Below are 26,160 nucleotides of genomic sequence, written 5' to 3' on the forward strand. Positions count from 1 at the left end.
GCCTTTCTCGTGCCCCCTCCTGGCTCTCCTCAGACCATTTTTGAGCTCCTTCCTTGCCTGCATGTAATCCTCTGTAGCTGAACTTGACCCTAGCTTCCTCCACCTTATGTAAGCTACCTTCTTCCTTTTCACTAGAAGCTCCATCGCTCTCGTCATCCAAGGTTCCTTAATCTTACCCCTTCTTCACACTGTAATTAATGGCACTTGGATATCTTTAAGTAACCCGTCAGGTCATGTTATTGTAATGGATGGTGCTGAGAAAGGGGTAGATTTGTCAAAATGTCATCAAGGCAGGGATCACTTTGCCTGTCCTAACTTGAAAGCAAGATACAGGCTAACAGGCTGAGATTTCAATAGTTATGAGTGCTGTTCACTATCCATTCTACCTGTTAATAATCAGTCTTTTCTACAACATGACCTCGTGGAGGAGAAGTATTACATAGCCACAACAGCCACGAACGATACCAAGGGATGGAGACAATGCCCCCTGGAAGGTATCTGTTAATAATGTGACCTCTGATTTGATGATTGGTAAACAACTGTTGCCCCAGACAATAACCAGGTTGGCAATAAGAGAAAACCCCACAATCCAATGTACCAATACAGACCAAGGAATGGAGATTTGTTCCCATCGAGCCTCCACTCATTCTGCACCTGACAACAGATTGGACATGTATAGTGGGAGAGACAAAATAAATGATTAATCAATGGACAAAATGCACTAAATTAATTAGAACTCATGCTGAAAAAGCAAAGAGTTGTTGCAGGATTTGGGTTGTGGGAGTTCTCGAATTGGGGAACCAATGTTCAAATACATGCATGAGTCAGAAATTTGTTACATGCTGCTACGGTAGTGACTCTATGTGCATTAGTAATTGTCATAGTTATTGTATGTGGAATAGTTATTTACAGGTGGAAAAGTGAAATTGTACCAAGATTGTAATAATGAGATGCTGTTGGGATAACATCCCATTGATTTCTACATTTCTATGAATTAATGTCCTTTATCTTCCTACACATAGGTATGCAGACACTGCCTTAATCTTCCTGTCTGAATTGAATTAGATTTAAACTGTGCAAATCTTTATCTTCCTGCACGGGGGTATGCGGAAACTGCCTCAAATGAGGTAAAGTGAAGAGCATTTGTAAAGGTGTGAGACTTCTGAAGCATGTAACTTCTGTCTCTGGCAAAGAGGCCAGGGCACTGACTTTTGTTCAAGCCAGGCACTTGGGCAGCTTGAAATTACATTCTGTCACTTCGGCAACTTGAAATCACCTCCTGTCACTTTGCGAATATTTGATACTATATCCTGGTCTTTTTATGTTTTCGGTGTAGTAATTGTCTTCTATCATGTCATTGTCTGTTGTAGTGATTGTTTCATGTATCATGTCGTTGTGAGATGTAAAATTGCTTTATGTATTATGCACTTGGTAAAGTATAAAAAGCGGGACTGTCCGCTGCTTGAGGAGAATTGCTTGCGAGACGCTGCACTCTATGCCGGATTGAATAATTCTCCACAGCTTGCACTTGCTTTGTAATAAAGGATTGTGTTTTTCTAAACAGGTCAGGGTCTTGTTATTGCATCAAGTCCTTGAGGCTCTCCGAAAACAAACCTGACAATTGGAGGTGATAATGAAACAGAAGGATCTTCATGGAAACAGTGTGTGTTTTGTTATGTACATGTTTTTCATACAGTTTTTCCCCCTAAGTGCACGTCTATATACACAGTTTTTACGTACATTTTTATACACATTATAATGCTATAACACTGTAAATATGACACACCTATCGGGGAAAACTGATAATTCTTAGAGTGGGCCACAGGGAATAAAAGAGACAGGGAATGATCCTAAGATAAGTTTCTTTGGATCAGAAGCTGCAAGATGTTAGCCAGAGGCTGTGGAGAGGTGTACAGAGGGGATAGAATCTGCTGCCTCAGGGATGCTAGCAGGAAATTGCAGAGTGTCAGTGAGTGGGTACCAACCTATAAATGCTGCTGCGAATGCTCAGTGTGAAACTGGTAACACACAAAAACAGCTTGTGAACTGAGATTGGCCTGAGCCTTCAGAACCACTTACTACCAGCCAAGCTCTGCAAGCAGTAAGAAAGATGAGGTAACGCAAAAGTCTTATTCAGGAAGGAACAATGGGGGTGATGCGACTGAATGCTTCGGGCCATGGCCAATGAGGTAAAGACATGCAGATAAGTGAATCAGCCTGAGCCAAAGGGAAGACAGCATACTTGAAAGAGATAAGAGAAAGAATTAAAGGATGACCCTTGGACCAAGCAGCCAGCCAAATCTCCTCCATCGCAGAAGCGTATCCTCAGTAAAAGACGTGGTGACGACATCGAGTGAAGCGCCCTGCCAGTGTCAGCCCTTGTCAGCAGCAGCAGCAGCGATCGTGATCGGGCATTAGCTATTGTATCACTTATATCCTTCAGGGAAGGAAACTGCTATCCTTATCTGGTCTTACCCAAATATGACTCCAGATCTACATGGTTGACTCTGAACTGCCGTCTGGGCAAATAGGGCTGGACAATAAATGCTGCCTAGCCAGCGACGTCCTCAACCCGTTAATGGATAAAGTAAAACATAAAAAAATCCTGTGACTACTGGGGGAGTGTTAGAGAACTCGAGTAGGTCCTAACTCAGTTTGTGGGAAAATAGAGAAACTCGGTTCTGAGGAAGGATCACCGGACCCAAAACATTAACTTTTTTTTCTCCTGAACAGATGCTGCCAGATCTGCGGAGCTTTTCCAGAAACTTTGTTTTGCTCCTGATTTACAGCATCCACAGTTCATTCGGATTTAATTTAATAACGTGTGGGGTTACCAGAATTGACCCTTCTCCTCTCTGTACGAGTTGATAACTGGAGCCAGTGTTCCCGGAGTCTTGACCGCAGGTCACTGGACTTGAAATTTTAAGTCTGATTTCTATCCACAAATACTGCCAGCACTGGCAGACTATCCAGCAATTTCTCTTTTTGTTCTATGTCGTGCGATTCAGTCTTAACCTCGCTCACAGATGATCGAAGAAACCATTCAGCTGAAGTGTAACTGGACACTAAAAACAAATATTGAATTTGCCAGAGATAGTACGAACAGCGGATGCTGGAGAATCTGAGATAACAAGGTGTAGAGCTGGATGATTACAGCAGGCCAAGCAGCATCATAGAAGCAGGAAAGCTTGATGTTTTGGGCCTCGGCCCTTCTTCAGAATTTGCTGAAAAAGCTCACCAGGTCTAGTAAGATTTGTTAAATAAAAATGAGAGTTAATGTTTTGGGTCCAGTGACACTTCATCAGAACTGGAAGATTGTGGAAGTACGGATGCAATTCTTTAAAAATGTGGAATCAAACAATCAACTGTTGACTATCGAACTATCACTGATCATCAGAAAAAGCCATCTTGCTCAATCATGTTATTCCTTCAGGAAAGGAAATCGGTCCATGATAAAGGCAGAACGAGAGACAGAACCCTCCCCCCAGCAGAGAGCTGTCGGCAAAAGAGAGGTAGGCGGGGAGTTCTACATCAAACAGAAGCCCACCAGGACTGAGTGGCTGATGCCAGTATTACGCCCAGCACAGAGCCAGGCTTGCCATGTTTTTTAAATAAATGAGTGAAGGCCTGGAATGTAGAGGTAGTGGGGGTGAGAAGAGTTCAGGTCAACACCAAATGTGAAGGAGGAGGATGAGATGGGAGAGTGGAGGGGTGTGCATCTCTGTAGACTCCCTGTTCCTGATATTCAGTCAATCAATTTCTTATTGAGTGCATGAATATTAGCTTCCCCCCAGAAAGCTGCAAGACATCCCAACAGGGTTAGCACCAGGTCACATTGATGAGAACTTGAACAGGCATTATCCCACATCAGAATTTGAAGGAGGTCATGGGGCTTTCACACTGGCCCATCATATTTTCTGCAACTAGAACACTTAACTGGATTTCTGGAAGGCTTCAGTGGAATCATAGTATCAAAGTCCAGTGGCAGGGAATCACAGTGTGGACACCTGGGACCTCCTGCCGCAAGAGTTGATGCATAGGAGACTGACAGCGCCTCCCACAGCAACCACCCATATCCCTATACATTTCTTCAAGGGCTGCAATAGAACCTTGTAGTTTAATTGGTGAAACAACAGTGTTTCATTGGAAATATGATGCACTGAAATTGCAGTCCAAAGATTTGTCAAATAATCTGAACTTAAACATAAAATCACAAGCTTTTGAGTCGCAGCTGACAGCATAAAGTCCAGAAAACCACTTGTGTCATTCTTGTATGATCATTTCATAACAGAACCATAAAGTGATATTGTTATAATGAAACCATTCAGCCCGTTGTGACTGTGTGTGTGCCAGGTGTCATTGAGTCATAGATTTCTAGAGATTGACAGCAGGGAAACAAACCCTTCAGCATAATTCATGCAACTGGATATCCTCAATTAATCTCATTCCATTTGCAAGTATTTGGTCCGTACCCATCTAAACTATTGCTACTTCATATATCCATCCACATGCCTTTCAAATGTAATTGCACCAGACCTATGCCTGGCAGTTCATTCCATACATGTATCACTGTCTGTGTGAAAAAAAATGTCCGTTAATTTCCTTTGAAATCTTTCCCCTCTCACTTTAAATCTATGCCCTCTCATTTTGGATGCCTTACCCTGGGAAAATTGCGTTGGCTGTTCACACTATCCGTGCTGCTCATGATTTTATGCACTCGAACAACATCACCCCTCAGCCTCTAATGCCCCGTGGAAAATAGCCACAGCCTCTCCCTCGAACTGTGGCAACACCTTTGTAACATTTTTCTGAAACCTTTCACATTTTACAACATCTTTCCTATTGCAGGGCGACAATTTGCTTTTAAATGAGCCTTGGTGAATTTTTACAGTACAGCTTGAAGATCATACATAGTGCCATTTCTGTCCATTCATAGAGGAGGGAATGAATGTTTGTGGACGCAATGTAAAGCAAGTCGGCTGCTTTGTCCTGAATGGTGTCATGCTTCTTGAGTGTTGTTGGGGCTTAACACATCCGGAGAAGTGGTGAGAATTCAATTACACTTCTGACTTGTACGTTGTTCATGGGAAAATATCTTAGGGAGTCAGGAGATCAGTTACCTCCTGCAGTATTCCTAGCTTTTGACATGCTTTTTTAGCTGCAGTGTATATATGGTGAAAGAGGTGGAGAGAACAACAGCAAGGAAAAGTGTTATTCAGCCCATCACACCCACAACAGATGAAAGCAAGTACCAGGATTTCTTGAATATTAGAAGACTTTTTCTATTACCCTTACTAGCAGAGAATTCCAGAATCTCACTACCGCCTGGGTAAAAATGTTTTCTGTCACATTTCCTTGAAACTTTTCACCCCTTACCTTAAATCTGTTCCCCTGTTCATTCCAAGCCTGAAAACTGTCCATGTTTTTTTTTCTGCACACTGGCATAAACTGCACAAATTAATAAGCAGTTGAAAATCGAACTGAAAGCTGTGATCATTCCACTTCTGCTCTATTGATGGGGAAATTTTATTGTTAATGTCATTGAAGATAGTTGGACTGTGATCAATGCTTTGAGGCACCAATGTTTTGTCTCACGAAATTTGTGGTAAATGTAGCTGTAGTCAAAGGACCATCTTTCATTGGTTTCAAATTTATTTGCATTTCTTAAGGTTGCCTTCCATCAAATGATGCCTCATTCAAGGGGAAGGACTCCTAAAACATTTCTGGGATTCAAGCTGTTGGCTATCTTTGGGTGAAAGTGGCAATGAGGATGGGTGCCCAGTTCAGACAGAACTCAAAGATACATTAAAATTTTCCGGATGAAAATAGTGTGAAGAACAGCCTTCGAAAAATAAAAGGAGAGCCAATTTATGTTGTTAAGTTGCTATTGATTGCAAATCAGCTTCATAGGAATAAGGAGCTCAGAACTGTCTCAGCACTAGTTGAGTAATATGCTGTATAGATGAACCCACCTACCTTTCCCAGCCCCCTCATCCCCGCCCCCTTGACCTGTCCATCTTTTCTCCCATCTATCCGCTCCTCCAACCTCACTGATCAGTCCCCACCACTGCCTACCTGTACTCACCTATCATCATCTCAACTCCCTTCCCCAGCTGCACTCCTCCTTACTCTATTTATTTCAGGTCTCCCTTCCCCCTCCCCATTTCTGAAGAAGGGCCCTGACCCAAAACCTCAGCTTTCCTACTCCTCTGATGCTGCCTGGCCTGCTGTGTTCCTCCAGCTCCACACTGTGTTATCACTGACTCCAACATTGGCATTTCTTACTATCCCTGTTGTAAAACCCCCATACTTTTTTACTCCATTCCAATTGCAACAAAAAACAGCATTTTAATTTGATTACTAATGAATTGCTGTGACAGCATGCTGTCTTTTGTGAGTCATTATAAGTCATAACTAAGTTCTCTACACCATAAAATTTAGTAGACTTTCTCAATGAAATGATGCTTTGTTTTTCTACCCTTCATTGTGAAGTTATTGAGATTAAAGTATCCCACAACAAACACCATTTGACGCTTTGCCAATCTCATCTGACCTAATTAGATTCCTATGCAGGTATTTTGCCCAGACACATTACCCCCCTCAAATAATGCTTTCCTGTCCTGCTATCAACAGCAAATTTGCTTGCAGCACACTCCATCCCATCAAACAAGTTAGGTAGAAATACTGTAAATAGCTATGTCATGTTCACTACTGCATCCCTTTAGTTACAATTTTCTAAGCTGGAGACGACCTGTCTGTTCTGGCTCTTGGTTTCCTGTGAATTAGCCAATCTTGTATTCAGGTTACCATCATTCCAAATGAGATGAAATATCTTGTGCAGTAACATAGGGTATGTCCCCGTCATCAATGCTGTTTGGAAATCCACATTCAACATGCCCAATAACTTCTCTTTATCTGCCCTGATATTTCATTCTAAATTAATTCTGGTAAATTCATCCAAATAAATTTGGTGTTGGAATTGTGCGGCAACCAAACTGCCCTGGAGGTGGATTGAAACTCAAGTATTGTGATAAAGTTTATTGTCTACAGTATATCTGTGTACTCTTGGTTTCAGGGTTTCGTCTGCAGCCTTGAAAACCGACAGCTGAAAGGAGACAACGACTGGTAGATGGAAGACATAAATTTATTTCTTTGCTTATGGATCATATGAAAGAGGAGCATGCCCTTGCAGCAAAAAAAAATCATCCCACAGTCCCATCACAAAGGTAACATCCCTTGATCGCAGGTTTGGCAATCAAAGACTGTTGAAATCTTCTCCAGGGCCACTCACCTCCTCCAAGATTGGGATATGAAATAGTCTCTAAATGTCTTCTCATCCAGGATTGTTGACTTCTCCCACTCAGAATTCACATCAAAGCAACTAAGTTTGATCAGTTAGGCTTCTAAGTTATGCACTTTCATTTACTCCATGGGAGATTTTTATTCCTGGTAAAATGTTCAACCATCTTGTGTTAAACAATGCTTTCTATAATTTTGCCTCAATAAACACCAAAACTAATATCACCTTTATTTGACATGAAAGAATGCAGATTTATGCATATATTGTTGCTAAAGTGCAGGAATAGTTAATGAAAATGTGTTGAAACACAAACTTCTAGTCTCCAGTGGTTTCAATCAAGGTAGAAAAACATATGCACAGTACATAACAGTCTATGTAAAAAGTAATTATTTCAGGAATTACTTAGTAAATTAGATGATGGAAATGTCGAACATACGACTGTAAATTATGGCAAATCATTGAGAGAAGACAGGCAATATATTTTAGCAAAAGCATGCTATATATTATTTAAATCAGCAATGCAAGGCCTGTTGGTTTAGCCAGTTTATATGAAAAGGAAATTGAAAATTAATTGTATGCTCCCTCGGAAGAAGAATATAAAACCAATTTAAAAACAGGCCAATGATCTATTCCATACTGCCAACAAAACAATGAACTCGAAGATTCCAAACCATCCTCCATTCCAAGCACTGCCATCACTCCACCTTCTCTCCACAAATCCCCTCATTGTCAAAGTAGCATATTGTTTGGCATGTGTTTAGCGAAATTGATGTGCGTAATCAATTTTGCTCAGGTCATGATGTTAAATTTCAGCTGTGATTTTTTTTTGTTAGGTTATGCAATTTTCAAATTGAAACTCCACACGATGAAAGTAGCCAAGGAATGAGAAAGGAACTAATGATAACTTGCCATTAAATAAATATGGAGTACTTAGGATTTTCAATCCCTATGAAATGAAAGTCAAGGGAGATGTATAAAATGGTCCAAAACATTAAATATAAAATTCCTCTTCCTGCTGATTACTGTGACTTGATTTGATTATGTAAAATAGGTGTTGGTAAAACTTTTGTTTTTACAGCTGTCTGCATAGAATTGTCATTCACTATCATTAGCAGAAAGTAATATGAACTAAGATATCTAGTCCTTATTGACGAAAGCATTCAAGGTTTTTTGTTTAATTCACTGGGCCCATCATATTCCTCTTTGTATTCTTTTCTTTCTTCAGAAGAATAATATAACATTTTGGGACAAAAATGCAAATAAGTAGACCAAAGCTAGAGGCCAAAATAGCAAATACTTCAACTGCCACAGTATATTTTCCTGGCGAACTTATGTAAGCTGGAATGAAAGTTATCCAAACGGCACAAAAGATAAGCATACTAAACGTTATGTGTTTAGCTTCATTGAAGTTGTCTGGAAGTTGTCGAGCTAAAAAAGCTACCATGAAACACACGCAAGATAGAAATCCAATATAACCGAGGACACAATAGAAGGCAAACGGCGATCCTACATTGCATTCAAAAACAATGATCTCATTAAAGTGATGAGTGTTTTTCAAAGGATAAGGTGGAAATGTAATTAACCAGGCAGTACATATTGCACATTGTACCAGGGTAAGGATGTAAACCATCAGCCGTTGTTGTCTTGGTCCAAACCACTTCATCATATTATTGTTAGGAAACTTTGCTTTGAATGCCATCACCACCACTATTGTTTTACTCAATACACAAGATATGCAAAGAACAAAACTAATACCAAACGCTACGTGGCAGAGCATACATGACCAAACTGAAGGTTCACCAATGAATGTAATTGAACATAGAAAGCAAAGTGTCAAGGCAAAAAGAAGAAGGAAGCTTAACTCAGAGTTATTAGCTTTAACAATCGGAGTTTGTCTGTAGACGTAGAATATTGTGAACACCCCAACAGTGGTACAAGCTCCCAACAATGCCAGGGCCACGAGAATGATTCCCATTGTCTCAGAAAAGGAAAGAAATTCGATTTCCTTTGGGATGCACTGATCCCGTCTTTCATTCGATTTGAATTCCAAAGGACATTTTATACAATGAATGGAATCTATAAAAGAAGGGCTTGGTCATTATAGGAAGAATCGTAAAACCCTCACTGCAATTCAGAAGCCAAACTTATGCTGTCATTCCTTTGCTATAGGTATTTATGCTTTCTTACCAGTTGTGTTACTAATTTCTCCTTGTGCACATGGTATGCAATCAAAACAGCAAATGGGTTGTCCTTTTCTTCCTGCTTTCCTTGTTCCTTGATGGCAGCTTTCAGAGCAAACAGCTTTAGGAACCTGATTAGGAAGGTGTATAGAAAGGAGAAGAAATATTAATAATCCGACATAGCAAAAGTACAGCATTCAGTCTGGTTTACAGGGTGAATGCTATTCGTATTACATTTATTAGGACAGTGCTTTTAAGAGTAATTTTATAGTTTGTGACCGCTGCATATCCAGTTTAAAGACACTTGAAAGTGCTTGGAATAGGTTTGCTGTTTACAGAAGGAGAACATTTTCAGCAAATTCAGATTCACATTATAGTATTAATGGTGTGTCCACTGAATTGCCTCATCTATTATTGAAAAAGAAATAGGTACTGTCAAAAATAAAATCAAATAGTTCGTAGTCATGCAGATATACAGCACGGGAACAGACTGTTTGGTCCAAATGGTCCGTGTCATTCAGATGGCATATATCAGTTTTAAAAAAAAATGCCAGTATTAGAGGAGGCAATAGTCTGGTGGTATTATCGCAGGATTGCTAATCCTGTAGACACAAATAATGTTCTGGGGACCTGACCTCGAATTCCTGCATTTGAATGCAATAAAAATATCTGGAATTCATAATCTACTGATGTCAGTGGGAAGACAAAACCATCTGGTTCACTCATCTCCTTTATAGAAGGAAGCTGTCATCTTTACCTGGTCTGGCCTACACACAACTCCAGAACCACTGGAATGTGGTTGACTCTGAACTTCCCTCTGCGCAGTTAATGTTGCCAAGCCTGCAACGTCATGATCCCATTAATGAATAATAAAGAAACCTCATATTCCTCTAAATCCTCTCAATTCATAGACCTATCCAGATGGCTTTTAAATGTTGAAATCATACCCGATTCTATCACTTCCTCTGGCAGCTCATTCCAGACACACACTGCCTAAAAAAGTTGGCCTGTAGGTCCTGATTATATCTTTCCTCTCTCATGTTAAACCTATGCTTTTTAGTTTTGGATTCCTCCACCCTAGGAAAACCACATTGTCTATTTACCCTATCCATGCCCCTCATGACTTTATAATCTTCTATAAGGTCACCCCTCAGCCTCCGATATTCCAGGGAATATAGCCCACCTTATTCAACCTCTCCTTGTAGATGAAACCCTCCAACCCTGGCAATATCCTCATAAGTCTTTGCTGAGCCCTTTCTCATTTCACAACACGCTTCACATAGGAGGGAGGTCTGAATTGCATGCAATGCTTCAAAAGTGGCTGAGCCAATGCCCTGCCCAGCTACACCATGACTTCCAAACTCCTATAGTCAATGAGCTGACCAATAAAGGCAAGCACACCAAATGCCTTCCTCAGTATTGTGTCTACCTGCAACTCCACTTTCAAGGAACTATGAATTTTGCACTTCAAGGTCTCTTTGTTCAGCAGGATATTTTGACGTAATTCTGTTAGTTGACTAAAATGAAACCCAGATTCAGAAGTAAAAATGGTTTCCTTAATTCAGTCATGCAATAGGGGCATTGCTACCCAGGCCAACATTTACTGCCCATTCTCTGACTTGTCATCTTGAATTGTTACAAACCTTTTGATTTTATTTAGATTTATTACAATAAAAACGAAGGAAATTCCGGGATTTTGCTTCATTCAGTGGCACTGAAGGCACTGGCTCTTATGTCTAACTCAGGCATGGGAAGTGGCCGCCAGGGGAACTTGCTGTTTGTTGTGTTCTGATTTACTTGCCCTTCCGAATGCAAGTGGTGGGGGGATAAGAAAGTGCAGTAGCATTGTTAAATTTTTGCACTGCATTGTTTCAATGCTGCTCCTGAGTATTTCTTGTGAGGGAGACTAAATGTTTGTGAGAGTGGTGCCAAACAACTGGGCTTTTTTTTATAACTGACATTTTCAAGCTTCTGATTATTGTTGGAGCTGCACCCATTCAGGCAATTTGGAGTATTCCATCACATTACTGTGTCCTTTAGGTGATGTGTAGGTTTTGGAAAGTCCATAGGTGAATTACCTGCTGCAGGTTTCCTAGTCTCTGACCTGTTCTTCTAGCCATATAAATTATATGGCTTGTCCAGTTCTACTCAATGGCATCAGCTCCCATATTGACAGTGGGGAAATTAATGATGTTGATGCCATTGGATATCATGTAGAAAATATTAACTCCTTCATTGTTGGCTACAGTTATTGCTTCTGTGGCACAAATATGTTTACAACCAAGATGGATGGAACCAAAATGTCCCTTGGCATCAACATAATGAATCCAATGTGGTTTGAACATTACTTTCAAACCCACTTTTCAGTATGGTTAGAATGTTATTTCTTTGTTCATAGATTCATTTGTTCATTCATTTAAAATATAGTGACAATTAGAACTCTTGCTCTTAACTGAAATGCCTTACATTTTGTCATTTTTAACTACATCAGTTATGTATAACACCTGCTGCTGAAGTAGTGCATATGTAACATTTCTCAGATCTTTCATTCGGGATCGATCAAACTAAGCAAGTATTGAATTGTTGAGCATACCTGTTCCATATAAAAATGCCTGATAGTTTGAAATCATACTCAACATCAGGGAATGGGCAGTAGTTGTTGGGCAATCCCAAACATCCCAGTGTCCTCTTATTTCATGGACTATAACATCCCCCTTCGATAGTCAGAAATGCTCTCAACCGGATCTCTTCCACTTCTCACATCTCTGCCCTCACATCAACTCCTCCCAACAAAAACAAAAGAAGAATCACTCTTCTCCTCATATATCACCGCACTAACCTCTGCATCCAATGTGTCATTTTCCGCCACTTCTGCCACCTACAATCTGATATCACTACCAAAGATATATTTCCCTCCCCACCGCTATCTGCTTGTCATCAGGAACGCTGTCTCTGCAAATCCCTTGTCCGCTCCACACTCCCTGACAGTTTCTTTTTTGGGATAACATCCCATTGGCTTCCATATTCTCTATAATTTAATGCTCTTTATCTGCTTACAACGAGGTGGGAAGACACTGCCTTAAAACTCCTGGCCAATTGGAATAATATATAAACTTTGTAAAGTTTGTCTTCCTGCACAGGGGTATGTGGAAACTGTCTCAAATAAGATTAGGTGAGAAGCATTTGTAAAGACTTGAGACTTCTGAAATCTTGTAATGTGTAATGTATATAACTTCTGTTTCTGCTAAAGGAGTCAGGGCACTGATTTTTGTTCAAGCCAGACACTTCGGTGGCTTGAAATTACATTCTGTCTCTTCGGCAACTTGAAGTCACCTCCTGACATTCGCAGCCACTTTGCAAACCATCATTATTGTATCCTGCTCTCATTATGTTTTTGGTGTAGTAATTGTTTTTGTATCATGTTATTGTCCAAAGTAGTGATTGTTTCATGTATCATGCCATTGTGAGATGTAAAATTGCTTTATGTATTATGCACTCAATAAGGTATAAAATGTAGGGACTGTCCACTGCTCAGGGAGAATTGCTTATGAGACTCTGCATTCTGTGCTGGGTTGAGTATAGAAATCCTCCATGGCTTGTACTTGCTTTGTAATAAAGGATTTGTGTTTTCTTTTTCTAAACAGGTCAGTGTCTTGTTATTGCATCAAGTCCTAGAGGGTCTTCAAAAATGAACCTAATATCCCCTGTCACCCCAATATCCCTGACACTTTTCTCGAAAACCGCAGGAAATGCTACACCTGCCACTAAACCTAATCCCTCACCTCCATTCAAGTTGCTAAACAAACCTTCCACATCAGACAGAAATTCACCTGCATATCTGTCAATTTGGTCTGTTGCATCTGCTGCTACCGATGTGGACTCCTTTAAATTGTTGAGACCAAGCGGAGGTTTGGAGACGGCATTGTAGACCACCTACTCTCTCTTCATGACAAACGGCAACACATTTCAGTCACAAGCCATTTCAATAATCCCCTCCACTCCCTTGGTGACATGCCCATCCTGAGCCTCCTCACAATGATGCCACTTGGAAACTGGAGGAGCTGACCTCATATATTCCGCTGACAACCCAATGGCCGAAATGTTACCAGTTTCAAAATCCTCCCACCCCACCAACTCATCCCATGACCAACCTTCCCTCTCATCCCTGCATCCTTGGCCTGACACAACCTGCCCCATCTTCTCTTGCACCTCACTGACCAATCCCCAACCACTGCCTACTTTCACTCACCTGTCACCATCCCACCTACTTTTCCAAGTCCCACCCCACCTCTTTGTAGTTATTTCAGATGTCCCTTTTCCCTTCCTATTTCTGAAGAAGGGTCCTGACCCGAAATGCCTACTTTCCTGCTCCTCTGATGCTGCCTGTCCTGTTGTGTTCCTCTTGCTCCACACTGTGTTTCTCTGACTCTAGCATCGGCAATTCTTACCATCTCCCAGCAGTGAGTGGGAACCTGTTTGATGAAATCACCAATGTGCTTTTACGTTTCTGAGAAACTACATTGAAGCCAAAAGTCAGGTAGTGCTTAAAATGAAATATTATGCACAAATCTTACCAACTTCTGATCGCCACTCCAAACAATTGCCTCTTCTGTTAGGGAAAATTCTTCTCCAAAATGGGCTGATCCATCATAGTGCCCAACATTTACAATGTCAACTGTACCAAGGGCATTTGGTTGCCAGTTTACAATGTCATATGTTGCAACAGGATCTCCGTTTTCATCAAAATAAACCTTTTCACCAATCTTGGTTATGAAATTCACCGTTCTCATGTAATATAATAACTTTAAATGAAATAAAATGGGAAAATATTTATGTTAATTGCAAATATTCAACACTGAATTCTGTGATGAAACTACGCAAATATTCCTCACCTGCCATGGTTGAAAACTTGAAATGTTTGCACAACTCCCATTGAAGAATGGTCCTTCCCCAGTTTTACATGATACCATATTATGAAGTGCCTGAGCTATAGCATAAGTTGCTTTGTACACGTTGTAAGTCACCCTGTACTGTAAAACATCAGTAAATTCATTTTGTACATTCTGTAAATGTTCTCTACCTGTGCATTCCTTAAGCTCTGACTCAATTTGTTGAGTCTCTGGTTTGAATCCGCCACTTAGACTGCAGCCGAAACAACTTTCCCAAAACTTTTTCACCAAGAGGTTTCCTGGATACAAGGATGGGTGAACTTTCATCAAGAATTCCCTCAACCCAGGTATACTGACTTTGCGAATTGCAACTCCAATTGCACCAGATGCAATCTTTTTACTTTCTTCTGGAGGAAGAAGCAACGTGGAAACCCACGATTCACTTCCAATCCATTGTATGCCACTAACATTTTGTCTAATCATTTCTTTCAGAAGAACACCCATATTTGATTCTCCAACAAAAGCAATGACAACCTTTGTAGTCGAGGTTTTTATAGTGTCAATTGTTTTCAGCATCTTGTCTCGAGTGAATGTTTTATGAAATGACTCGGAAAAAGCAATGCAAACGCCTAATTGTTGCACAGCCTCTTCAAATGCTTGCATTCCAAAGTTCCCATAGTCATCATCACTCTTAACAGTTCCAATCCAGGTCCATCCGAAATGTTTCACGAGCTGGGCTAATGCTTTAGCCTGATAGTAATCACTTGGTATTGTTCGAAAAAATGATGGATATTCCTTTCTATTGCTGAGGCACGTGCAGGTAGAAAAGTAGCTAACCTGTTAAAAATAAAGCAGAAGCATTTGCATTTTGATTATCATGTGCTGTAATTCCTCATACCAAGGCATAGAAATTGGTTGAGAAGGGAAAAATCTTCCAATATGCATCATACTTACGAAAGAGGCCCATCTTAAATGCATAATGTGCTACTTAGTTCACAATTTCAAAATGGCTCATTTGTACATTTTCTCCCAATGTTTATTTCAAGTTTTGCTCTTTCTTGATTCATCTTGTCCTAGCTGCAGGCACACAAAGTGTTCTATTCTCACAATTTAAGGTGAAGAACATTGTCAAACACTCTCGTATTCTTTCTACAGTTACTTGGGGATAATTCAAAGTTCATGAAGCATCATTGTGATGGTCTACTGCTGATCTCATGTTTCATCCTTTTGCATTGAAGGCAATGGAAGGAAAAGCCGAGCAACATTTGGGATATGCGACTAATTATACATGACCTGCTTTACAGCATTGCCCAAACATTAAAAAAAATCTATCCAACCACTGATATCTTTCACAATATGTTCAATATTATCTGGATTCTTTTTAAATTGAATGTTGCAAAGTAGAACATTGAAGAATGTAATGTAACTGTGGGACCAATGTTGATCTCACTGTCTCTCAGGCATGAATCATGTTGGCGTTCTGTTGTTCAATATTTTATTTATTATGTTGTTTGCTGCAAGTCAAGCTTATACATTCAAGATTTTTAGCTTGGGTTGTTGACTTGCTAGCAGACGTGGCTTGTTTCCATTCAGATGCTTCATTACCTTGTTAGGTAACATCATCAGTGCGACCTTTGGTGAAGCAATGTTGTTCAACTCCCCTTGGAATTTGTACTGTCAGAGCTGTTATGGTGAGTTGTGCCATTTCTGGTTTTGTTCTGCGTAGGTTTGTAGAGGGGATTTAATTCTTTATGTCTGTTGACCACATAATGGGAAGGAGAATCAAAAAATGGCATAATTTCCACAGCAACCACCCCAGCGCCCACAAACAAAACTCTGTTAGGACACCATATAAACAGGCCACCACTCACTGCTACACACCAGAACTAAGCAGGGAGGAGGAAGAACACCGACACAAAATTTTTACTATGATTGGATATCGCCGCAACTTCTTCCGCAGGTGCCTGCTAGACAGATAACAAGAGAACACAGTACGCCTGAACACACTGGCCACACTACTCCACATCATTAACATATCAGAACTGACAATAAGGATCCAAAGACCACTAGGAATCGTGGTAGCATACAAGCCCACAGCCAAGCTACTACAAACACTCTCAAGGATTAAAGGGCCCATTCAAACAACATTCAGAACCAATGTCATTTACAAATTACCATGCATCAACTGCCAAAAACATTACATCTAACAGACTGGAAAGGAAATTACCCATCAGAATACACAAACATTATCTTGCAGCAAAACAAAACAATGAACTTTCACTGAGATATAGTGAGAACTGTCGATGCTGGAGTCACAGATAACAGATATTGGAGGAATGCAATATGTCAGGCAGCAGCAGAGGAGCAGGAAAGTTGGCATTTTGGGTTGGGACCCTTCTTCAGAAATGGGGAGGTGGAAGGGAGCTTTGAAATAAATAGAGTGAGGGGGTGAGTCTAGGGAAGGTAGGTAGGATGGTAATAGGTGAGTGCAGGTAGGCAATGGTGGGATAGATCAGTGAGGTGGGAGGATCAGTGGGCGAGAAGATGGACGGAGTGTGTCAGTTCAAGGAGGCAGGGATGACAGGGAAGGTTGGTCATTGGATGAGGCTGGGGTGTGAGGCTTTTTAAATGGGTAAAGTCGACATTGAGACCATTGGGTTGTCGGTTTCCAAGGCGTAATATGAGGTGCTGCAACTACAGTTTCTGCGTGGCATCAGTGTAAAGCTTGAGGATGCCCAGGATGGACACGTCACCCATGCAGTTGAAAGGGGGAGTTAAAGTGGTTCACAACTGGAAGGTGAGTAACAAACTTTCCTTAATATCAGTAGATTTTGACAATGAAGGCTATCAGTTTAACTAGGACAACTTAACCATAGTAGCCTAAGCCAAAAATAGACAGGCATGGGAATTTCTAGATGCATGGCTCCCAACCAAAATGTAATCAATAAACGTACAGAATTGACAATTTACACACCCATGCAGAAAAAAAGACCGGAAATAATTCAACTTCCTCTAACAGACAATATAGCATAAATTCCATGCGGAGTAAAACAACATCGCTTCATCAAAACAAGCTAGCTCAGCGAGCAAGTCAACAACCTCAAGTTTTATGCATATTTCATGCATGTGCTATGTTGTTTAGCTTCCCATTTTACATCTCCTTAATTTCAAATGTTCAGGGAGTAGATATGTATGGTATCCATTCATTTTTTTGAAAATCAGTAAAGTTGATAACACAAGAGAATTTAGAGAAGAGTGTTTTAGGAGCTGCCGATGCTGGAGAATCTGAGATAACACGGTGTGAAGCTGGATGAACAAAGCTGGCCAAGCAGCATCAGAGGAGCAGGAAAACTTAACGTTTAGGGTCGGTACTCTTCTTCAGAAATGTCAATTATTTTTACTCATCTTTTTGCATCTTAAAGAATGATATTCAGCCGTTACTGAAACGAAAAGTTGTCCCGTGTAGTCGGGTTTCACGGTGCTGAAATCAAGATGACATTAACTCATTTATGAAACTACCGAGTCAATCATCGACAAAGCATTATGAGGCTGAAATTGACTTTTCTCAGTATGTTAGAGATAATGGAAACTGCACATGCTGGAGAAGCCAAGATAATAAAGTGTGAAGCTGGATGAATCCAGCAGGCCAAGCAGCATCCCAGGAGCACAAAAGCCGACGTTTCGGGCCTAGACCCTTCATCAGAGAGATGCCTCTGATGAAGGGTCTAGGCCCAAAATATCTGCTTTTGTGCTCCTGAGATGCTGCTTGGCCTGCTGTGTTCATCCATCTTCACACATTGTTTAAACTATGTTTACATTTACCGTCATACAGAAGGGTTAGATAAATTTGCATAAAGTATTTTAGGATTTATAAAATAATTGTGATGGTACCAAGTGAAAAATAGTTTGCTGATTGGCAGTGAAGGAACTTAAACCCCATTACTGAGTAAGCACGAGCGTAAAAATGTGCAGTTAGAAATGATGGCCATATAATTGGTCAATAATTTCTCAGGACATCTACCACAATGTACATTCTCACCAAAGCAGTTCAGCTGAGCAAGCTTGCAAGTCTGTTTTCGAACCCTATCAACTCATTTCTCCACAGAAATATGATATTTACCAACTGATTGATGGGAACAGTAATGGAAATTAATACATAATGCTGCAGTTGTTGTAAATCTCAAGTAAGTGTACAAATTGGTCCAGATAGTATGCCTGGAAACCAGCCCAGTTCGTCCCCTCCCCCCACTGCATCACACAACTAGCCCAACTCTTCCCCTCCCCCCACTGCATCCCAAAACTAGCCCAGCCTGTCTCTGCCTCCCTAACCTGTTCTTCCTCTCACCCATCCCTTCCTCCCACCCAAAGCTGCACTTCTATTTCCTACCTACTAACCTCATCCCACCTCCTTGACCTGTCTGTCTTCCCGACCTATCCCCTCCCCACCTCCCCACCTATACTCTACTCTCCACCTATCTTCTTTTCTCTCCATCTTCGGTCCGCCACCCCCTCTCTCCCTGTTTATTCCAGAGCACTCACCCCATCCCCCTCTCTGATGAAGGGTCCAGGCCTGGAACATCAGCTTTTGTGCTCCTGAGATGCTGCTTGGCCTGCTGTGTTGACCCAGCTTCACACTTTATTCTCTTTTCTCAGTCTGTTGTCGAGTTTGAAAAATATCTCAAATGGTATTCATTCTTTTTCGATGATTGAATTTAATACTGAATTGAATTTAATGATGGAAGGCTATCAAACTCAACCTTTATTACGGTTTCTCACTCTACAGATGTGCTTGATTTGTTGGTGTTTTTAAAACATTTTTTTTGTTGTTTTACGTCGCAGTTCAACGTCGTCAGCACGCGATTAAATAAAATCTCCTGTCCAGGGGTTTCAGTTAGCTGAAGAGCTGTTTCCATCAAATGTGTTGTAGGGTCTCAGTTAAAATAAAAGTCGAACAAATATCGTAACACATAAAGTTTAGAACACTGAGCGGGTTTACACATAAATTAGTAATGCCTGGGTTGATCAGGCATAAGTAAAGTTAACATAGGTCATGATAGAAACCCATTAAAATATTTACAAACTGATGCACTAAAGTAAAACACTGTCAGGCTATTCTGGCACATTGGTAACGCCCCTACCTTTGGGCCAAAAAAAAATCTCACCTTTCCCAAAGTTTGCGATAGCATCATTGGATTCTGACAAAGTTGTTGGTTTTTCTTTAGGATGTGGACCATTTAGCGCGTGTAAAATCTGTTATTACGAGGAAAGGATGAAGGTGGAGCAGTGCTGATGTGTCTATGGCCAACAGTGAAAAGTATATTCAAGAAATACATCTGGATTATAAACATAGCTCCAGTATCAGTGACCATGGCACTGTGTCACTTCGTACCAATGTTATTCCATGTAATCTGATTCACTCCTAACTTCGCGCGCAGATGGTCTAGGAAACTATTCAGCTCCAAGGTCACTGGGGACTGGAAACAAAAGTTGATTTCGTCAGTACTGATCGCATCTCATGAAAGAATAAAAATAAACCATTTTTGCCGTTTTTCGTTACCATTTTTGAATTTTTTTCTTTCTTATATTTTAGTTCTTTTCATCGCCAGGTTTCGGAAATGGCATGTCCGAAGCAATATCTTCAATTTCAAAATCTAATAACCTCGTTATAAACCAATGGCTATGCCGAATCGAAGAAAATCAGTCGGGACCGTACTGGACAGTCTCACCATCCTGACAGGGCATTCCAATGAAAATGTAAATGAAGACTCTGGTCTGTTTTGAAACACGAAAAAAGTTCCAAATTTTACGTAGGTGGTTTAAAAAACACACACAGTGTCGATTATCATTCACTCAAATTTGTTCACTCTGCACAAGTGAGTTATTAAACGCCAGATCTTACCATTGGGATTCTGAAGGCACCGATGGAAGGTGCTATTGCTAAAGACTGCGTGGATCCAGAATCAGCAACAATCGCCGAAACAACAGCAGAGTTTTTACAGTTATCAGAGGAAATGTTGGTCTCAGGACTGTTTAGAAACTCCAAAGCTGCTTTTAATGAAAACTCGGGCAAGTTACAAGAATCGTAAATGCGGTATCCCAGTGTGACACCGGGAAGCAGGGCTGCGTCATTGTTTATTTCCTCAATTGCAAAAATCATCGCCAGAGCAAAACGGAAAGGTCTGAACCGAAAGCTGTGGAGAAACAAGATTTTTTTTCTAAAAAGACATTTAATGTAACGATACAGTTATATCAGAGGGGTCGCAGCGTCGTTATTCTTTGGTTATAATTCTATCCAGTAATAACTCCATTGCCTCTAAGGTAGAAATTGATGGATTTATGCCCCTGCAGCTCAAACTTTTACTTGACATTAAGCAAAATCCTGACAATGTGCCCAATTTCAAACGAGATGTTAAGGAGACTTTTACATCCAATAGATTTATTTCGAAAAAAAAAAGCAGGAGAGCTCTCACAATGCCCAACCTATAATTATTTCCTATTGCAAAATGGAGTATCAAATGGCACGTACTAACCTGAGGCAATTTGCTGGCTCCGGGTGATTGCTGAACGAGAGGTCCGGACGCTCAACATGGTAATGCACTCCAAAAATTCCACCCAATATGACATCTCCATCCTTGGAAAAGCCGAGCAAATCAAACTTACCCCAACGTTTGCAAGCCTGATCATCACTGCACTGTGTTAGGGTAACTGCAGAAATTACCACTGAGAGGATCCAATAATGCATCTTTGACGGAGAAAGTAACTGTCCTCGGCTTACAGTATGGTGACTGTGATTTATAAGCTGTTACCACATTTATGAAAACTGCGTTCATGCGTGCTTAATTGATTTAATTCTCTGTTGAACATCGACATAATACTTGGCTGGTCCTTTAAGAAAGCATATCACCGTCTTGGTCAACTTGGGACTCATGAAGGAAATAATTGCAAATGTAGTCATCTGTGTATTAGTAATCCAATTACAGTGAGAAAGCGTTGGAAACATGTGGAAAATCAGGCATTAATTGTGTACAGAGAAGCACAGTTAAACTTTGATGTTGACAGATCCTCAGAACTTCTGAAATGGTCTTCCAGTAGAAAATTTAGAGTGCATGTTCAGGACTACAACATTTGGAGTGACTAGAGGTGCATGGTTTGGATTTGCTAGCAACCAGAATAGTATTATCATCCAATATTAGAAGTCACCATATTCTGCCAGCCAATGTTAATTCTGATCAGATCATTGTTGACTGTGTATCATGCAAACTCGCAAATGAGCCAAAGCTCTCAAACGCTTGCATGGCAGGTTAAGCAAGCTGTTTAATGTTGCGACTATGCAATGACTTTGTGATCTGTATGTTTCACTGACAGGATGCAGCTTTCAGCCCATAAATTCCCCGGAGACAGAACATAATAGCATATTTGATTTTGAGTGCCCAGTGACGAACAGAAGCTCTGAATTGGTTATTATTTGGCAACAATTGCTCCACAACCCCGAGTGCGCTCTAACAACCGATTTATGAGCGTTAGTTGGGCTAGTAATGTGATCACTTAGATATTTTCTAATCAATCGAATCTGAAATAATGCTATGAGCCTCTGAGTTCATTGAAACTTTGTGTCAGCGGTAGGACACCACCCACACACGTCAAGACTATTGGGCTGTGCTGACGGATGCTTTTTAACTGCTTCAGGTAAACATATGCTGTGGATGTAAGCAATGGAAATAAATTTGTGCCTGGTAACTTTTTTTGAGTTGCACATCCATTGTTCCCATTATGCTGACAATCCATTAGTCAGAAATTAGTGGACAAACAATCAGCACTCAGAGAGAACACTTGTGGGTCCCCGTATTTCAATGCATCTGCTGTCCTTGCCCTTCGAAAGATGCACGGATTGTCAAATGTTTTCGAAGCTTTAGTGTCGGTACAGAGCATCTTGTAAATAGTGCTTTGCTGCTGTTGTGCATCAGTGAAGAATGATGTGAATGTTGAAAGTCATGGGTGCAGTGGCAATCAAGGGGGCTGCTGATCTATGGTCAGGGCAAAACAATCGAGGTGATGAATGAGAAATCATTTGGGATTTCTCCGTATAGAATCAATTGCTGCTGACTGCAGTTCTCATCCTTCTTGCTCTGTTTCTCTCTGTATAAAATCCAGCAATGTTTAAATGTTAAACAAAGTACTGTTGCTTCAAAAACAAAAACGAGCTTTAAGTCTTCGCTATTTCCAGCCCACTATAATTCATTGCACCAATGCACGTCGTGACTTCAGCTGCCAGAAAATATCCTTAAATAGCCCAGCTCTACTCTTACCAAGTGAATTCAATGAGGCTACTTTGTCCTGGATAGTGTCAAAACGTTTGAGTGTTCCTGGAGCTGCAATCATCCAGGCAATTGGAGAATATTACATTACACTCCCGATTTGTGACTTCTAAATAGCAGACAGTTGTAGCGCACGGGGGGTGAATTATTTCCTGCAGAATTCCAAGCCTCTGACCTGCTCAGGTGGTCACAATACTTAGCCATCTGACTCATTTCTGTTTCTGTTCAATGGTTCGCCTCAGCATATTGATGGTGGAGAATAGCTTCAGAAATAACAAAGCAAATGAATGCAAGGGATAACTAATTTGATTATTTCGTATTCGAGACAGGTGCTGTGTCACAAATGTTGCGTGACAGTTATCAGCCCAAACCTTCATGTTGTCTAGCTCTTTTTGCATATCAACTTGAGATATTTGAACGTTTACTGAATTGTGAATGATGCTGTAAATCATATAATCATCAGAAAACTCGCACTTCAGGCCTGCTGATGAAGGAAACGTCAGTGATGAAGTAGGTGAAGATGTTGGACCTAACGTAGTGCTCTATGTGATTTCTACAGTGGTCTCCCGGCACTAAGATCATCGATATCCAATATCACAGTCTCCATCCAGTGTGCTAGGTAAGACCTCAACCATGGAGACTTTCCCTTAAACTGATGATAATTTTATTAGTGCTTCTTCAAACTGCATGTGTACAGTTGCTGCCTTGACACCAAGAGCAATCAGGTTCGACATGCCTCCAGCGTTCAGCTCTTCTGTCAATGTTTGATCAATGTTTTTAATAAATTCATGAGCTGAGTTGTGAAACTAAGCATCCATGTGGAGATTACTGCTCAGTAAGCGTCAGTTGATAACACTATTGACAACATTTTCCATCTGTTTGCCGACGAAGATGACTACATCGATGGAGTTGTTTCAGACACCGATGTGCTGGATTCTTCCATTATTGTGGATGGCAATACTTGAAGAGCCTTCTTCATCCTTTAGTTGTTAACTGTCCACTGGTTATGTGGCACCAATAAATATCTTTTATCTGATCCATTGGTTGTGGCTCAGATAGTGCTTTTGATTTTATGCTACTTCTACATATTTTGTTTTCACACAGTGTGTGCCAAGTGTCTGGAACGGCCTGCCAGTGGTAGTGGTGAAAGCGAATACAGTTTTGTTATTTAAGAAACATTTGGGCAGGTACTTGAATGGGATAAGTAAAGAGGGATATTGACCAAACTCAGGCAAATGGGACTAGCTTGAATTGTGAAAAATGGAGGGTATGGGCAAGTTGGGCCAAAGTGCCTGTTCCCATGCTTTAGACCTCTATGACTCTCTGAGTGTGGAGGAGATGGATTACTGGAGAACTAGAAAATGACAAACCCGAAGGGCTACAGAGATAGCACTGGAGATTGGGAATAGCTGGCACACATTTCCCTGAGTCAGTACTGATGTGATTAACCAAATGGCCCCCATCTGTACTGTAAAATTCTGCAGATATAAGATCCTACAACCTCTGTAAGTGGCTATGAAATGAAATTGCCAAACGTACAAGCTATATTCATCATTCAAAGTTCAATACACGTGATAAATAAGAATGATATTAATGCATTACCCATTCCTTGAAGTAATGCTGCCTGTCGTTGACCTGGATCTTTCTGTGCCCACAGAAGTGTGACAATTATCACTTACCAGAAGGATTGGTGACTCCATCTGTTGCTTTACTCTCTCTGTGGCATCAGCAAACAGTTCACCCTCACCTCATTGCATCCCATGGTGTTTCCATTGCCTCCTCTTTCTTCACGGTTACTGCAGCTAAGTGTTATGCACCAGCATTAGCCCGTCTCCAGTTTGCTAAAATTAGGGACATACATGTGTCACTCATTTCTCATATACCCTCAACAAGATGTCAGTTCACAGCCTCCAGCCACTACAAGCATTACACTGCCATACATCCTTCAAGGAGCTGTTCACTCTTGGCAAAGCAGTGCCCAATTGTGACTGACTTGTGAGTCGCCAGCTGCAACAGCTTTGCATCTCATTCAGGACATATATACCTGCTTGTGGCTGATCCATAAGTTTTCCACATGGATATGCATGATATAGGTGCCATTTATAAACTACAGGGATGTGAACTTGTTATCATCGATATGAGTCAACTTGACAGAGCAAATTAGTTGGATGAATTGTACGTGAATTCATTCCAGGCTTATGAACAACGCTATGGCTACTGACCTTCACAATCAACTCCAACCAAACCTTCTTTCTTACTTGTTCCTCTTGTCCGTTGTAAAGATTTCTCTCGCTAAGGCATTGCCATCTGAAGGACGGCCTCCAGAGTGGTAACACTAGACAATAGTGCTACTATTCCTCTGATTTTAGCCAATCCTGTACAATTTCCTTTGATCAGTATCCCTGCAAATGCTACTTCTGTGTTAAAATTGCAGGGTAGTTTCAGAATTCCTTTTAACCTATTTCATGTGCCTTTGAAATCCCACACCATTGTTTGACATGCACAAGTTACTGGTGTGATCTTCTATCTCAAGAATTAACATTATGTTAGTCTGGGGCATGTTCCAGCAGTGCAGCTACTCTTGTATCAGTGGGATTTTTAGTTTTTCTAAAAATTAGTTAATGCAATTCATGTATCAATGGCAGAGCCAGCATTTGCTGCTAATATTTAATTCCCTTCAGAAGGTGATGTTGAAACGCCTTCTCAACCCTTTATTGTCTGATTTAGTTTCAGGAAACCTACAATGCTGCTGGAGATTTCCATAATTTTCACCCAGCCGCGAAATGAATGGCAATATGTTTCCAAGTCTCGATGCTGAATGGCTTGGAGGGGAACTTTCATGCAGTAATCTTTCCATATACCTTTGAAACAATAGTGGTTGTGGTTATGGAAGGAACCTTGATGAATTTCTGCAGTCCATCTTGCAGCTGGTCCATACTGGCCCTCCTGTCCATGGTCAAGGATGGAAAGAATGCTTGCAGATGCCATGCAAATCAATTTGGTTGTTTTGTTCTGGATGTTATCAAGCTTCAGGAATTTTGTTGAAGCTGCACTCACCCAGAGAAGTGGGTAGAGTTCAATCACAGTCTTGCCTTGCTTCTTATAGACGGTAAAAAGAAGGCTTTGAGGAGTAAGGAGCAAGTTGCTCCTGACGTATTCGTAGCTTTTGACATACTATTATAATCAAAGTAGTCATACAACAACAGTTAAAGGAGCTTTGGTCCATCACATTCACACCAGTCAAAAACAAACACCATTTATTCCAGAGACAACATAGTGTGGAGCTGGAGAAACCCAGCAGGTCAGGCAGCATCAGAGGAGCAGGAAAGTTGATGCTTTAGGTGGGGGCCTGACCTGAAACCTGTGTTGTTGTCCACACTGTGTTGTCTCTGACTCCAGCATCTACCGTTCTTGCTATTTCTGACCAACTATTACAATCCCATTTCCAACACTTGGCCAATAGCAACATATGCCTT

General features: G+C 40.8%; 1 protein-coding gene across 1 annotated transcript; it reads right to left on the bottom strand.

Moving 5' to 3' along the window:
• Nucleotides 1–8,474: 8,474 nt before the first annotated feature.
• On the bottom strand, nt 8,475–20,553 carry LOC125457692 (extracellular calcium-sensing receptor-like). Its single transcript, XM_048542259.2, has 5 exons — nt 20,269–20,553; nt 14,373–15,206; nt 14,055–14,282; nt 9,488–9,611; nt 8,475–9,376 (listed from the first exon to the last, which is right to left on the bottom strand). Exons 1-5 carry the CDS (start codon nt 20,524–20,526, stop codon nt 8,475–8,477), a joined length of 2,346 nt encoding a protein of 781 aa, XP_048398216.2. The 5' UTR covers nt 20,527–20,553.
• Nucleotides 20,554–26,160: the final 5,607 nt, after the last annotated feature.

The sequence above is a fragment of the Stegostoma tigrinum genome, chromosome 14 (genome assembly GCF_030684315.1).
Source record: "Stegostoma tigrinum isolate sSteTig4 chromosome 14, sSteTig4.hap1, whole genome shotgun sequence".
Lineage (NCBI taxonomy): Eukaryota > Metazoa > Chordata > Chondrichthyes > Orectolobiformes > Stegostomatidae > Stegostoma > Stegostoma tigrinum.